General features: G+C 52.5%; 1 protein-coding gene, 1 non-coding gene and 1 pseudogene across 3 annotated transcripts; all 3 read right to left on the bottom strand.

The window, feature by feature from the left end:
* Positions 1-122: 122 nt before the first annotated feature.
* CTHT_0046850 lies at positions 123-194 on the bottom strand. Its single transcript has one exon. It is a non-coding gene; the product is annotated as a tRNA-Asp (tRNA).
* Positions 195-716: 522 nt separating this feature from the next.
* On the bottom strand, positions 717-3,561 carry CTHT_0046840 (annotated as a pseudogene; the record flags this gene model as incomplete). Its single annotated transcript has 9 exons — positions 717-962; positions 1,043-1,275; positions 1,352-1,445; positions 1,501-1,766; positions 1,818-2,307; positions 2,363-2,702; positions 2,753-3,243; positions 3,296-3,462; positions 3,513-3,561. Coding segments are annotated over 9 exons (2,376 nt in total).
* Positions 3,562-12,082: 8,521 nt separating this feature from the next.
* On the bottom strand, positions 12,083-13,207 carry CTHT_0046830 (uncharacterized protein; the record flags this gene model as incomplete). The annotated part of the gene is made up of 6 exons (XM_006694996.1): positions 12,083-12,371; positions 12,481-12,541; positions 12,592-12,650; positions 12,703-12,728; positions 12,786-13,067; positions 13,139-13,207. 6 exons carry the CDS (start codon positions 13,205-13,207, stop codon positions 12,083-12,085), a joined length of 786 nt encoding a protein of 261 aa, XP_006695059.1.
* Positions 13,208-14,558: the final 1,351 nt, after the last annotated feature.

Genomic DNA, 14,558 nt, shown 5'->3' with positions numbered 1-14,558 from the left:
TAGTAGGTAATCATGCTTGCACAACCCCATTTGCGTTGGAAATTTTCAAGATACAGCTCACATTCCAGCAATGATGACTGGCTAATGCTGAAAAACGAAAAAAGAGATTGACAGAAGAAAAGCTTCCCCGCCGGGAATTGAACCCGGGTCTCAGGCGTGACAAGCCTGCATACTAACCACTATACTACGGAGAACCCTTATTCGTTGCTTGATATCATACAACATGACTCTATAATAGCGCATCTGATAGAGCCAAGTTTGCACAGCAGTGCATTGCCTGATCCCCTGAACTGCCTAAGGCGCAAAACTTCCTCCGATTGCTGCTATCAATATATTAGATGGTGGCATATACTTCACTGTCGACAATACCTATTCGTATAAAACAGAGATGATATGCCTATATCACTACATTTTTTCCCTCGATGTACAGCAAATATCTGGCTGGGAACTTAGACAGGATAACTCTCCCAGTGCAACTTTGACGGCCGGATCCTAATGAGCAATAGCCGAGACACCAAACGATGATCAATCACCGACCCAAAAACGTCAAGCTTTCGATCGCTACATATCCAGCCCGTCAATAAACATCCAAAATTCTAGTACATACAAAAGATACTACCCTAAATACAGCCCTTCTTACTTCTCCTGCGTGGCCTTCATGAGTCCACAAGAGCATGACACTCGCTACCCAGCTACGTACTTACAACCCTGACTCCTCACTTCCTCAAAGCCAAGATCCTCTCCGCCGCCTTCTCCGCAGCAATCACAATCATAGCTGATGGGTTGCCTGTCGACATGCCTGGGAAGATAGACGCGTCCACGACGAACAGGTTCTCCGTGCCATAGACCTTGGTGTCGAGATCTACCACAGCTGTGCCGTTTGGCTGGCGACCGTCGTCGGGCCCGAGCTTGGCGGTGCCCATCCAGTGGTTCGAGCGCCGGTTGGAGGGGGCGATGGGGAGCTGTGGGATGTTAGCCCCATGTTCAAGGTAGTCGAGTTAAGAGCAAGATTGGAGCGGAGGGGATGTGGGAGAGGACGTACGCTATCAAACCAACCCTCGATTGTTTGTCCCTTGGGAGGCAAGACGAATGTGATATTCGGGATGACGCTTAGAGAGTCAACCAGACTCTTGATACCTGCGATGACGGCCTCGCGGTCGCCTGCGTCGCGCAAGTAGGGGTGCTCTGCGACGGTGGTCACCAGTGCGGGGGTGATAGTCATGCGGCCACGAGAGACAACGCCGCGGCCGAGGTACAGGCTAAGGGTCATTGCAGCTGGGGGGTGGGGTGGGGGATGTTAGTTCAGCGAGATGGAGGAAGAGGAGGGCAGAGGAGAGTAAAGGTGGCTTACTCGTTGAGTTCGTGAAGCGCATGTCACCCTCGACACGAGCCGTCCATTGGAACTGGCGAACTTTTCCGTCGGACGGGGTAATTTCCTCCCAGATCTGGTCGAGTCAGCAACGTCAGTCTCTTTACAACCAAGATACAGGAATGACGCACCATAGGACCAATGTTGGGCGCAGCCTGAGCGAGGATACCCGACCTCCTGTCAAGGTACGCTGTCCTGTCGTCCTCCGGCGGCTCATACCAGGCCTCATAGAAGTCATAGAACACGACATCGGGGTGCTCGATGATGAGGTCAGTGTTAAGATGGTCAATCAGGTTGTACCCGACCGGCAAATTGATCCACTCGCTGCGATCAATGAAGGTCTCGCCATCCTTGGAGCTGGCGACGATCTCGAGCTGATCCTGGGGGCCGATACCGCCTGCGAGAGTCAACCTCTGATCTCAAGAATGTTTCGACTCAACAAACTTACTCCTCAGCAGCAACTTCGCTGACCCAAACGCGCCGGCCGAGAAGATAACACCACCACCAGGATTCAACTTGACGGTGCCATTAAACCCGCCATCAGTCACGCACTCCAACTCAACGCCCGTCACCGTACCACCCGTCCTGAGCGCCCTCCTGACCCCGGTATTCGTCCACAGTTCAAAGTTTTCCCGTCCATACGCGGAAACAAGGTATGTGGCCAGCGGCCCATCGCGCTCGCCATTGCGGAACATGTAATGTGTGTGGGCAAACGTGCGGTTCTTCCTGTCGGGCACCTCGTTCGCGACGACCTCGGTCCAGCCAGAGGCGCGCAAGCCGCTTGCGAGCACGTCGTAGCCTTCTTGCCGATAGAGCTTGCCGTCGGCCGAGGGATGCCATGAACCAGGAATGCGCTGGAAGACGCGTTCTGTGGCTGATTCCAGATCGGAGGATTTCCAGCCTTCTGGGAAGTTCTCGTCCCAGTCTTTCTTTGGGGGCTGAGGAGAGTCAACGCGTCTGTTCTGGCCAAGTCAATGTCCCTGTTGAACTTACCTTCCACCAGAGGCCCGCATTCACAGCGACACCGCCGCCCAGCACGCAGCCGGCCATCTGGTCAGTGTCTGTGCAGGCAATGCCAGCCGAGTCGACCCAAATCTGGTTGCAAAGGCCGGGAACGTCGAAGCGGGTGAGATTGGTCTCTTCGAGCCATTCGGGCTTCATGGTACCGTTCCAGCGGCCGGTGGACGGGGGACCCTTCTCGATTAGCAGGACCTTGTGCCCTGCTTCGCTCAGCTTGTCGGCAACAGGAATGCCCCCAGCCCCTGCACCGACGACGATATAGTCGAAGGTCTCCTCGGGAGCAGGGACGCATGTCGGCTCGGCAGGGCCAGTACTGAGGATGGTTAGTATTTGAGCAAGTGGACGAGAAGTCCTTGTACTTACTTCTCGCAGGTAGTCTCAGGGGTGTTAAACGCCCACGCGGTCCATTGCCTGTACGTTCTCGACTGCACAACCACATCCTCCAGCCCGAATCCCCAAATCTCAAAACCATTATCATGGAACCCGAACGTTGCCGTATCGGGGCATGTCGGACCCTGCACGCCGCCCTTGCTAGCCGCACGGCCAAGGGTCAGGAACCCCTGGGAGGTCGAGGTATTACCTTTGACACCCTCATAGTCCCAGAAGAAGCAGTTCTGGCAGCGGTACAGAAGCTCAAAGCTGTCTTCGGTAATATTGGACGCGATCTGCGTCAATTTTGCGTCACCTCTGTATACATTTGGCAGCGTGTAGCCTGTAGCGTAGCGAAATGAGGTATAAACGGTTCCGTTGAAGGGCCATGTCACCAGAAGCAGGGAATGGGTCATCTGGCCGCTGTTGCCATGGGAGATGCCGCAGTAGCCAGGGCCAGTGGTGCTGGGGGCGATCTTGCAGCGCTGTAAAGCTGTCAATGATAGTTTAGCACCGCTCCGTTGGCGCTGCACTTACAATAAGGCCGAGGTACTCGTTAGCATCCTTCTCCAGGGCGTTCTCCGGAAGAGTCATGCCAAAAGTAAACCCCCCATCTTGTGAGGTCCATGTCTTGAACCTGATGCCGGTTTCACCATGGGCGTAAGTGCCCTCAGTCATATCGGCAGCGCATTGCTGCAGATCTTCTGCGGTGTCAGCATCTTCCAGCAACTTACATGGTTCACTGGCAACTTACACAGCGATGCCGCAAGGGCGGTCGCCCTGATGCGGCCGAAGAACTTCATCTTGCCAAGTACAAGGGCTCGCTGGACTGTGTCAAGCTCAAAGGTCCAGGAAGACGAGCACCTGATAAAGGCGAACCACCATCGGGATAAATACTCAGGGTTTAATAACACCCTGAATAGACCAGATCAGGCAATTTCCGAGACCCTTCCTTCATCTTCGCATCCAAACAGACGACGAAACGGAAACCGTCTCCGGATCATTGGAAATGGAAAGTGACCGATAGGATGGATCCTACGGGAGTAATAACACCCTACTTGGGGTAGATGGAGGGGGGAGGACGGAGATTTATTGCGATGTATGTAGGGGTCAAAGAATTCGCCCATCAGTAATATGTGCTCCGCATGCCGCTTCATATAATGAAGGGATGCTGGAAGATATGGAGAATGACAACACGGCCTGCGCGGTGGAGCTTCCCCAGCTTTTTCGAACTGGCGCCAACGGTTGAAACGGGCACGGCATGACGGACCCAGAGAAGCATGGCTTCTCTAAACGGAGGTGAGAACCGATACGACAATCGAGAGAAGCTTGGCAGATCATTAGCGCGGGGTATTGACATGCTGCCATCTCAGGGTTGTCAATGAACGTCAACAGCCGAAGCCACGACCCCTCGTCGATGCCATCAACCGGTGGCGGCTAGCGACCAGCATTTCGTAAAGCCGGGGGAGATTTGTCAATCCCCTGCTGCTCCATAATAGCCAATCCAATCCAGCGGTCGAAATGCAACTTTGCGGCGAGATCGAGCAGGTGCACAGTTGGCGATCGCGTTCCCGATTTTCAGGCTAAGACGGACATTGTGAGTGCTTGAGCGCTCCAAGCGACGATTCCTCCTGGAATCCAGATCATTCTCTTCGGGATAAAAGGATTCATGATCACGGAGGGCGGCCGATACAGAAGCCGAAGGTTGAGGAGGAGGAATATCAGAGCACGCCAGTTTGGATGGCACGGTGACAGGCGGCACCGCGGCAGAAATCGCGGGGTCCTTCAGGTGGAAAGTCGCCCGGTTCCAGAAGAAATCCCGTTGGCCAGGGAATTTGCCTTGATAATTCATCCCCCACTTTGGATAAAATCGAACAACGTGCGTATTTCCGCTTCATAGGGTCCAAAGAATTGACAGCCAGCTAAACCCACGCATGCTGCTGAATGCTTCTCTTACTCTCATTCCCTAATCAATCAGCCGCCTTTTGAGCACAAAAAATGGATCAAGGTAGTCAATGTCATCGTTTGCCTTCCCCAATCAGGCTATACCAGTCTATCTTCTGTCAAACAACATTCCGGTCCGACGGGCCACGCAAGCAGAATATACCCAGGTCAAAGAAAAAGAATTCAGAGTTCAACGAAGTCAACAGGTCAGGCAAAAAAAGTCAAGCAAGTCCAGTGGGGCCCAGCTTTGACTTGAATTGAATTGCACTTTCGACCCGTATCACCCATGAGGGTGCTCGGTCGTGCCCACGACGCCGGTGGGCAAAAGGTACATATGCAGCGATTAGTTTAACCTATGTACACGCGGAGAAAACTCAAGAGGGAATACCGGTGTGCATCCGTGGGACAAATAGGTGGTGATGGAGAAGGGGAAAAATGTGGGGGAAAAGAAAAAAATGATGGGTTAGGAGGAGAGAGCGTGAGGCAAGTAGATGTCCAACCTCGAGGTTCCTGATTCTGATTCTTTGTCATCAGGAGTGCGCATCGTTCGAGATTGTACAGTCGTAAGTGAGAAAGAGCGAGGAGGACGTAGAATTGGGATGGTTTGTCCTGATTGATGGTCCTTAGCTGAGCCGTAGAATTCAAGTTGGGATTTCCTATCCTCAAACAGCTGGTATGAGTGTAAAAACGCTCTAAGGTCTAGGCGGCCAGCAAGTGGGTTGTTAAAGGAGTGAGAGGTGGCAACGGAGGAAGTGGTCTCTAGAAACTCTCGCACCGCAAGAGCAAGTTTTCATTGCACTCGGGCGGTGGTTGAACCGGACGTAGTTCTCAAGGAAATCACCGTGTCCCGATGCCTCCTCGGCAAGCCACCTAGCGAGGCACCTCCTGTCGAACAGGCTGAGGAAAGGTTTGGCTGAAGGGCCGTCCCAGAGGCTGGATTGTGGTTTATCGGCCCTCCACCATGACACCATATCCGGAGGCGGGACTTTATGCGACCTGGGCGAGGCTGGGGGAAGTCCGAGCCAAGCTCTAGGCCCCGGACGGCGTGGCTCCCAGAGGGGGCCTGGTTGGATGCCTTGAGCTGCCTGATGCAGACGAGGCCAGCCTTTGTGCGGGGAAGTCTGCAGCCTTCTCCGTAGTGGGTGGTCCGAAGGCAGAGTTTGAACTCGATCCGGCCGTCTGTATCTTTCCCGATCCATTAGGTACCGCGGGTACGGTCCGATGAGCCACCACAGCCACGGTGTTGGGATTGTACGCCAGACCGGAAAGAGAACCCTGAGAGCCGCGTGAGCGGTTTTGGACAGGATTGCCTCAACAGCACCGAGGCCGACAGGTATCAGCCGACCCCTAGTCCCGACCCGGGAAAGGTCTATGTCGAGTTGAGCCAAACCCTACATTAGTGATGGCGCTACTGCCATGTTGAAGATGGTAAGTCCAGATTTGTGAGGGAAACCGTTAACTTTAGGATTGGAAAGTCTCTTGATTAAGCCTACCACGGAGGCCATAGCGGATGCTCTCGAGGATGCTTGGGCTAAGGGGCTCAGTTTGCCATCTAGAACTACCCTGAGCCATTTCACTAAGGTCTTGGGGGAGACTGTCAGGTCACCAGATCGAATAGTAAGCCTATTTGGGTCCGTCTTGTGCCTCTTTGAGCCTGTTCCACGTGGGGGATGTACAGGAGGTAGGGTTGGTCAAGCACCTGTCTAACACAAGGGTTAGGGGGTTCCCCCCCGCGGCTGGCCCCGACATCTTCAGTGCAGTCGTCACCCCCTCTCTTCTGTACGGCATGGTCCAAATTGATACCGGCCCGCATATGGCGGGGTTCAACGGCCGCTTGTTCCCATCCAGGCTCGCATCGGTGTGGTCATCTCTCACCAAGGTTGCAAACGCAGCACTGAGGGTGATATTCCCGGCGTGGAGGACAATACCGACCCCGTGGCTCTGGTGGCTTGCCGGCCTCTATCCTGAGTACTTGCTAGACAGAGAGCGGGTACGGTGGAGGAACCGCATTGTGATGTTACCGGCCAGCCACCCTCTGTGGATTAGTGTTAGCCGCAAGTGACCACGGTGTGGTCACCGTTGACCTACCTCGGTCAGCCCGGGCTCCACTGAGGTCAGGTGCACACTTGACCTTATTATAAGAGTTATGCTCATCCATCTTCATGCGTGTGTAGCTTAGAAGGTAGAGCGTTGCTATTCTGCGGCACCCATTGTGCTTGACAGATTCCCTCGGGGCCGCGTACTCTGCAGGGCAACGCACAAGTAAATACTCCCATCCACATCCACCATTTTCTTTACATCCAACAATCAGGCTCTCCCGAACCCCCTACCGCGGCTGGTCCCACTTGCACCAAGCGGCCTCTGGTCTAAGGGCTAGGCCCCAGTGGGAGCCCAAACACGCGGGCATCAGGGCATGGCTTGGTCTCCCCTCTTCATCTCCCAAGAAACGTCGCGTCCCTCCCCCGGACATGCACAGATGGTGGCAGGCCAACAGACCCCCCTCGGCTCGATGGAGCGGGCACTCTGCTAAACCCTTCTTCGAGAAGTTTTCCCGGCAGTGCCTCTCCCAGTGGCTTGCAGAGGCCTCGGATCACGGCGACTTCCTGGAGTACCACACTCGATTCAACCACTCCCCGGAGGCTATTAAAGAGTGCCCCTGCGGCGGTGTGGTGTCCAGAGGCCACTTCTTTTCCCGCCCTCTCACCTCTTTCAACAAACCCACTTGCCGGCAGGCTAGACCCAAGGGCATTTTGGTCTTCCTTCCAGCTGTTCAAGTCCAGGGCCTACAAGGTCAAACTCTGGGGGCAAGCCTGGGACGCTTCAACAGGGCACCCTATCCCGTTACCACCCCTCCCTCACTACCCTCTCGCAAGCCCGCCCCAAGCCCCGCGTGCTGATTATCTAGACTCCGAGCCTAACGGCCCGGAGCAGGTCCCAACGAGGTACATACCTGGGGCTGGCCGGTTTCAAGAACCTTCCCCTGTACATAGTAAGCTGCACTCCCTCTAACCCACGCCGTTTTACCATATGCGGCCTTTTCCCGGGGTTACCTGTATCCAGTTGAACTCAGGTAGCTTTTGCCCGCCGGCGTCGTGGGCACAACCCAGCACCCTCGGGGGCGAACCCGGTCGGAAGCTATAATTGATAATAAATAAAAAGGATCCGGACCGGCTGACTCTTCGGTCTGGCCACCTCATAGCTCTTTCAAAACCCCCAGTAAAGTGGTTCGGGGTGATTCTAGACGGTTGACTGAGCCCCTTAGCCCAGGCGTTCTCGAGAGCGTCCGCTGCGGCCTCCGTGGTGACCCTAATCAAGAATTCTCCAACACCAAAAGGCTTCCCTTCCAAAATCCGGACCTGCCATTTTCAACACGGCAGTGGCGCCTTCACTGAAGTATGGCCTGGATCAACTGGACATAGGCCCTGTTAGGGCCGTGGCTAGGGTGGCTGATATCTGCCGGCCTCGGTGCGGTCTGAATGGCCTTATCCAATGTCTCCTACGCAGCCCCCAGGGTTCTCTTCCTAGTCTGGCATACCATCCAAACACCATGGCAATGATAGCTCGCTGGACTACACCCACTGTACCTACTAGATTAGGAAAGGTACAGATGGCAGGATCGAGTTCAAATTCTACGTCCGGATCACCAATTATGGATAAGGCTACAGACTTCCCCGTACAAAGGCTGGTCTTGTCTTCATCAAGCAGCCCTAGGCACCCAACTAGGCTTCCCCCCTCCTCCTCTGAGAGCCACGCAGGCCTGTGCCTAGAGCCAATAAACCGCAATCCAGCCTCTGGGATGGCTCGTCAGCAAAACCTTTCCTCAGCTTGTTCAACAGGAGGTGTCTCGCTAGGTGGCTTGCTGAGGAATCAAAACACGGTGACTTCCTTGAGTACCACGTTCGGTTCAACCACCTCCTGAGTGCGATAAAAGCTTGCTCCTGCGGCGCGACGGTCACCAGAGGCCACTTCCTCCATTGCCCCCTCCCCCCCTTTAGTAACCTACATGCCAGCCATCTAGACCCTGGGGCGCTTTGGCACTCATACTAACTGTTCGAAATAGAAAAACACGGCTCGAGCTTTTACGGTCTAGCCAGGAACCATGGGTGGTACGGGTTGGAGATAAAATTCGATTCAATTCAGGGGTCCCGCAGAAAGAACTTTTAACATAACATAGTGTGAGAGAAAGAGCTACCCATTTAAGCTCATTCATCCATGCAATCTGTGATAAATTTAATAAGAAATGCCTGCTACCCCATTATATATGCATCAGGGATATGAATGATTGATATAACTCAAAATGATCATGTCCAGCTGTATCAGCCGACAAACGTATTGTTTCTCTGTTGTGACCGTGGCCCATCCTGCATTCAATGATACTAAGGGGAGAAAGATATACCAAGATGAAGCCCACTTAGAATGTAAACGATGCTGTTTCTGGGGCCATTGCAAGCCCAATACCCATGAAACGTAAAGTCAAATGTTGGTAACTGACGTTCGATAGGCAATACAGCGGTAGGGCTCAGCGTCTGCCTTTCCCCTTCGTCTTTTCCAACAATCTCCTCTCCGTTTCGTCATTGTCTTCGTCCCGATTGGCAAGCTCCCAGTCCGGCGATGGAGGGGACGCAATCTGAAAAATGATCTTCCTCGTCATATTGATCATCAATCGGTGGGTAAGGACTCTGTATGGGCGTAACATAAGACTGCAAGGCAGCTGTCAGTACTGTCCGAAGACACCTCAAGTTGCAATATTTCGAAATGTCTAAGGATGAAAAATGGCAACATCACTTACTCCGCCCATATCAACTCACTCGGAGGTGTGTGGGGCTGAAACGTGATCGTGCTGGGCCCGGCCTTAACTTCCATGTATCCAATGACAGCAATATCACCATAGCCTTCGTACCATGGTATAGGAGAAGCATTAGAATTTCTCGAGCCACTGGCAGAGTGCGGAGCATCCTTCAGGTTAATATCATTGAACTGACTGGCAAGCTCCTCGATGGACTATGTTCTGAAATCGATTCTGGTGCAGCTGTCACAATCAAGCAGCTCAACAGTACGGCTCCAGGAGTGATCCTCCAGTAACACAGCGGCAGTTGCTTCCACGAACAGAACACTGCGTGCAAACTGCTGATTCTAGAGGTAGAGTGGTGTGAAGGCACCTCGTCTGGCAGGAAGATATCAACGCTATCTCCACATCCAAGTGTATAAGCGCTCTTTTTGGGTTTGAAAAGGTGATGTCAAGTGCAACGAGTGAACGGTTAGTAGCAGGATTCAAGGGACACGAGTACCGCAGGTGAGCGTTGCTTTCCAAGATTTAGCAATGCCGATGCACAGAACATTCTGCCAATATCCTCTCCATTTGGCATGAGGTTGACGCCAATCTCGAAACGTCTGTATCTCTTCCAGCATCCGTTCCCTTCCGAACTACAATAACTGTTTATCGAGCTCCAGATGGAAATTTGAGCTGGCATGCACTGAGTATCCAACCGGAACTAAAAGATATATTGAAGGCAAAGACCATTACAGGGGCAGAAAGTCAAGGGCCGGTTACTAGGACCTCCTCTCTTAGATCAACAGGTATGTTCTCAGCTTAAATGTAATACCAGCGTAGAACTTGCTGAAACCACATTCCTAACCACGCATTCCCTGTATCAGAACTTAGAGTTATTCAAGGCACAGATACACAAATCAAAACGCTAACATCGATACCATTGACTGCCTGTGTCAATTCCTCAATAACATGAATGGGAACTCCCTTGAAGGGCACATCAGGTTCAATGCCACATCTGGGGTTAATAAAGCAAAGGAATTGATACTCCGATGTGTTGAGACCTGTTGTGGAAAATAGCAATCTGGAAACGGGCCATTCCCCGCAGTTATGCTCACTCCCATGTGCCATGCCTTCGATATGCTCCCAGGATCAAGCAGGAGAAGTTTTGCAATTGCAGCAGCAGCCACTTGGGCAGTTCTTCATTTGTGCGGTACGCCATGGTTGAAAGGAGACTGTCACTATGAGGAGGCATTCCAAACGATTCAACTTGGCCTTGCCGGGGAGGGGGCGGGGAAACCAGAGATCTATGACAAACCCCTAGTTGGGATTTTTCGGGTGCTTAAGACATCATCCACGGCTATCTCAGAGAACACCGAACCTGAAACTGCTGAAATAAGTGAACCATCTCAATCGTCTCCAGACCAAGACCCTATTCACGCAAAGATGATCTTCGCACTTGGGATCCTTCTGATTGAGCTATGCTTTGGTGTTCCAATCGAGATAAACCAAGAGTTGCATCAAACGCAATTGCCGTAAGAGAAGATTATCCTTTACAACCTTGCAAAAGGAAAGATGAGAGACTTTAGGAAGGCACTAGGCCGTACATATGCTTAGGCGGTTTTGCGTTGTTTGGAATGCCAGCGTCACTTCGATGGGCCTAAGAGCGCAGTGACGTTCACGAATAAACATTTTCGTCAATGGTTCTTTATGGGAGTTGTGGCTCCTGTACATGCCTGGTGGAGGATTATGAATTCAGGCCTATGAGCTAGCCTGGTGCGATTGTGTGTTCTAAATACATAGCTTTTTTCCTTTGGACTCGAGGCGCGACGTTCTTTATTCAAAGGCGTTTCCCCATCAGAGCTATGCACATGGGTTCTCTAGTAATCTAGATAAACGCATCGCTTTGGCTTTGGCCTTGGAGGTTCTCTATCCCAACCCTTCAGACCAGCCAACCCCATCAGAGGTAAGCAAGACGACTTACCCGAGAGCCCGAAGTGAATGTTGGGCCTTATGGAATTGGTGTTATTAGAGGTGTGAGATCACCTGTCCTTTTGCTTGTCTTTAGTAGAGAAATGTGCCTATATGAGTAGACAATTCAAGCGATGCGGCTTAACAGCTCTCGGCCTTTACTTTTGTAAATCATTTTCTCAATTCTGTTCTCTCTTTTGCACTCAGAGCTGGGCAGGTAGGGGCACAGCTCAACAACCACGACCAATATAGGGGGACACATTTCAAGTCCACCTGATTCAATATAAATCCTCAAACGCAGCTCAGCTTTTTTATAATGGTATTTCATGCAGATAGAGAGATGATCAACCAAGGAGATACATGACAGATCTCGCAAGCTATACTTGTAGCCGATGCTGTTGCCCAACCTCCCTGAATAACTAACATAGGTAGACCCAAATCCTTAGCATCCTCAAGCCCTGTCCCCTTCCCATATTCGGCCGTCATTTATTGTTGCAATCAATCATGCTCTCCGATCCTTCATATATACATAATTCTCCCCGATTTTAACCCAGCTTCAACTATCCAAGCTCCATATCCATCTCCATGTATGTTCCTCCAATCCGGCCCTTCTCTCATCCCTCTTGGCATTCACCCCTCCCCTAATTCTGCAAACTCCAACTAACCAAATGCCGATCATCCCATTCCATACTCGTACACATGCCCGGAATCTGGTACTGATTTGCGCCCAGTACGCCAATCGTCCCCGTGCCGGGAAGTAATTCTGCGTATGTATCTTCAAACCACACGTCGGTGAATGTCGCGAACCCGGACAAAGTCTTGCCGAAGTAGGGACGCTCTACCACCCAATCTGCGTCGACGCGGGCGAGGGTCGGTCCACCGGAGAGCGTCACGCTGTAGGTATAACGTTGGGAGAGATTTGTTATTGTGCTGAGGTTAACAGGGGTTAGCACTTGACTACCTGATGCAGGGTATGAGGTTGGGAGAAGGAAAAGCGGAAGGAAAAGGGGGCTCAAGGGGTAAGAGGTTAGGGACGTACATTTCTCCTGATGATGGTGAGGTAGTGTTAATGGTAACTTCGAACCAGTCGTCTTCAGCGACTGCAAAATGTTAGCACCCCCTCCATCCAACCTCAATCAAGGGAACTTACCTGGCAATGTCGAAATAGTATACGCCCCTGACGGCACCCACTGCCACCAAGCCTCATTTCTGCTCCAGTCAGCTCCTATCTTCTCCTCAAGCAATCACGGGAGAAACTTACGTGACGACACCACTAGAGTTATCGATCTGCCTAAGGTCAGCATGCAACCCTCACTCCAATGGTATCAACTCCATATCACATACCTTACAAACCGTCCCCGCCTGCAACAAACTGTCTGTCCACGTATCCCCATCGATGCCAACCCACGCCGCCACCGCCTGTGGAAACGTCTTCATCCCATTCCTTATCTCACACACCGGATGCTGGAAATAGCCATGCACCAGCCGTATCTGCCGTCCTATCGGAGCGTAGTTGACCGACCCGCACCAATTGTTGCTGTTGACGGTCGGGTTGTTGGCTCGTAGGTTCTTCAGGGTGGGCAAGCCAGATGCAGAGACCAGTTTCCCGCCCGTGGTGTGCACGGTCTGGCCGAAGGGGTAGGGCTCGATGCGGATGTCGGAGGGGGGATTGGGACGCCATTGTGGTGGGCTGTTACCGTGAAGGTGAGCTCGGAGAAGGAAGGGCCTGGGAAGGAGAAGAGGGGGAGGAGGGTTTGCCAGCGCATGTTGGAGTTAGAAACGATGGAGGAAATGCTAGATAGTGGGTATAGCAGAGCTAGATGAGGGTATCTAGAAGGTAAATCGAAAAAAAAAGGCAGATCTAGAGCTAAGATTTGAGCAAGGCGGGTCTATGCTAACGATGCCTAGCCCGACAATGCAGTTCGAGGTTAGCGAGCGGTACACAGAGCTAGTGATGATAGAGCTTAAAAAAGTCAGGGCGGTATTACCTTTCCAGAAGAAACCGGGATGCGAAGTTGGCTGGGTGACGTTGCATTTATTTACTTTGTCATCCAAGAATTTGGTGTTCGTACGCCGGAGCGGAAGCCAAACGGGCCGCAGCGGCAGCCGGATGGGGTTCCTCAAAGCAGCAAACTTGAGTCCGTCGTATGCACGATATCTTCCGCGAATCCTTCGTCTGTAGTCAACACCGTCACGTATGCAACTTTCCCTGAGGAGAAGCAAGAAGAAGAAAAATCGTCCGAGATCCAGTCGGGCAGCAAGCAGTCCAGACCCTAAGTAAAAGAGTTCCCCGATTCGCTCAATGCCGGTGATGTCAACTCGCAGTCCCAGGCTCAACTAGCACCGGGCTTTTCTCTCCATGAAACAGCAGCAGGATTCGAAAACAAACGTTGACAGCCCCGGCCACATGCCAGGAGTGGAATGGGAGCGGTTGATATCCCCCACATAGCCCCAACAGGGGAGAAGCGATCGGGTTTCTTCTTGAGGAGTTGTATGCAATTGACTGGAGTCGCCGCCCTATCTTTCACCAAACTAATCGCTGGGCTTGCTGCGGCCATATGCGGGTTGACTGGGTTCTTTGGGCGCGGATTGGACGCAGTGTCGGCTTAGGGCTGGCCGGATCCGCAGTATGATGGCCGGACTCGTCGACTTGTGCGTCTTGCTGCAGTATCAATATGGGGCCACCAGCGACATGCAACAACTGATGCGAGGCATGTCGTGATGTTGACACTCTAATAATGGTGAGGGGGAACTGGACGGTCCGCCACAGGCCACTGCAGCTAGTCCCCCTCCCACGAAGAGTTCAAGATTGCTTCGAGAGGCAAGAGAGTAAAAGAACAGAAAAGCGCCCCGGGGGCGATATTGCTTAAAGCCATTTCCCAGCCAACCGCCGGACTGGACTGCAGTCTGCATATTGTCCCGGCTACCCGGTTTCTTTTTTGAGCATCAGTCTCCCACGCTTTTACCCGGTCCCTGGATTAAAACACCCGTCAAACCGCTGCCATGGAGTGTGGACGAATCTGGCGCCACCCTTTCCGCGCCTTTTGGCTGGGCAAGCAACAAACGTGATATATTAATGTTGCCATGGTTCCAACTTTGGAAACAATTCCCTTCCTT

This window comes from Thermochaetoides thermophila, assembly GCF_000221225.1.
Source record: "Thermochaetoides thermophila DSM 1495 unplaced genomic scaffold scf7180000011818, whole genome shotgun sequence".
Classification (NCBI taxonomy): Eukaryota; Fungi; Ascomycota; class Sordariomycetes; order Sordariales; family Chaetomiaceae; genus Thermochaetoides; species Thermochaetoides thermophila.
Note: the sequence above shows the minus strand (reverse complement) of the source record. Positions and strands in the feature narration are given on the sequence as shown.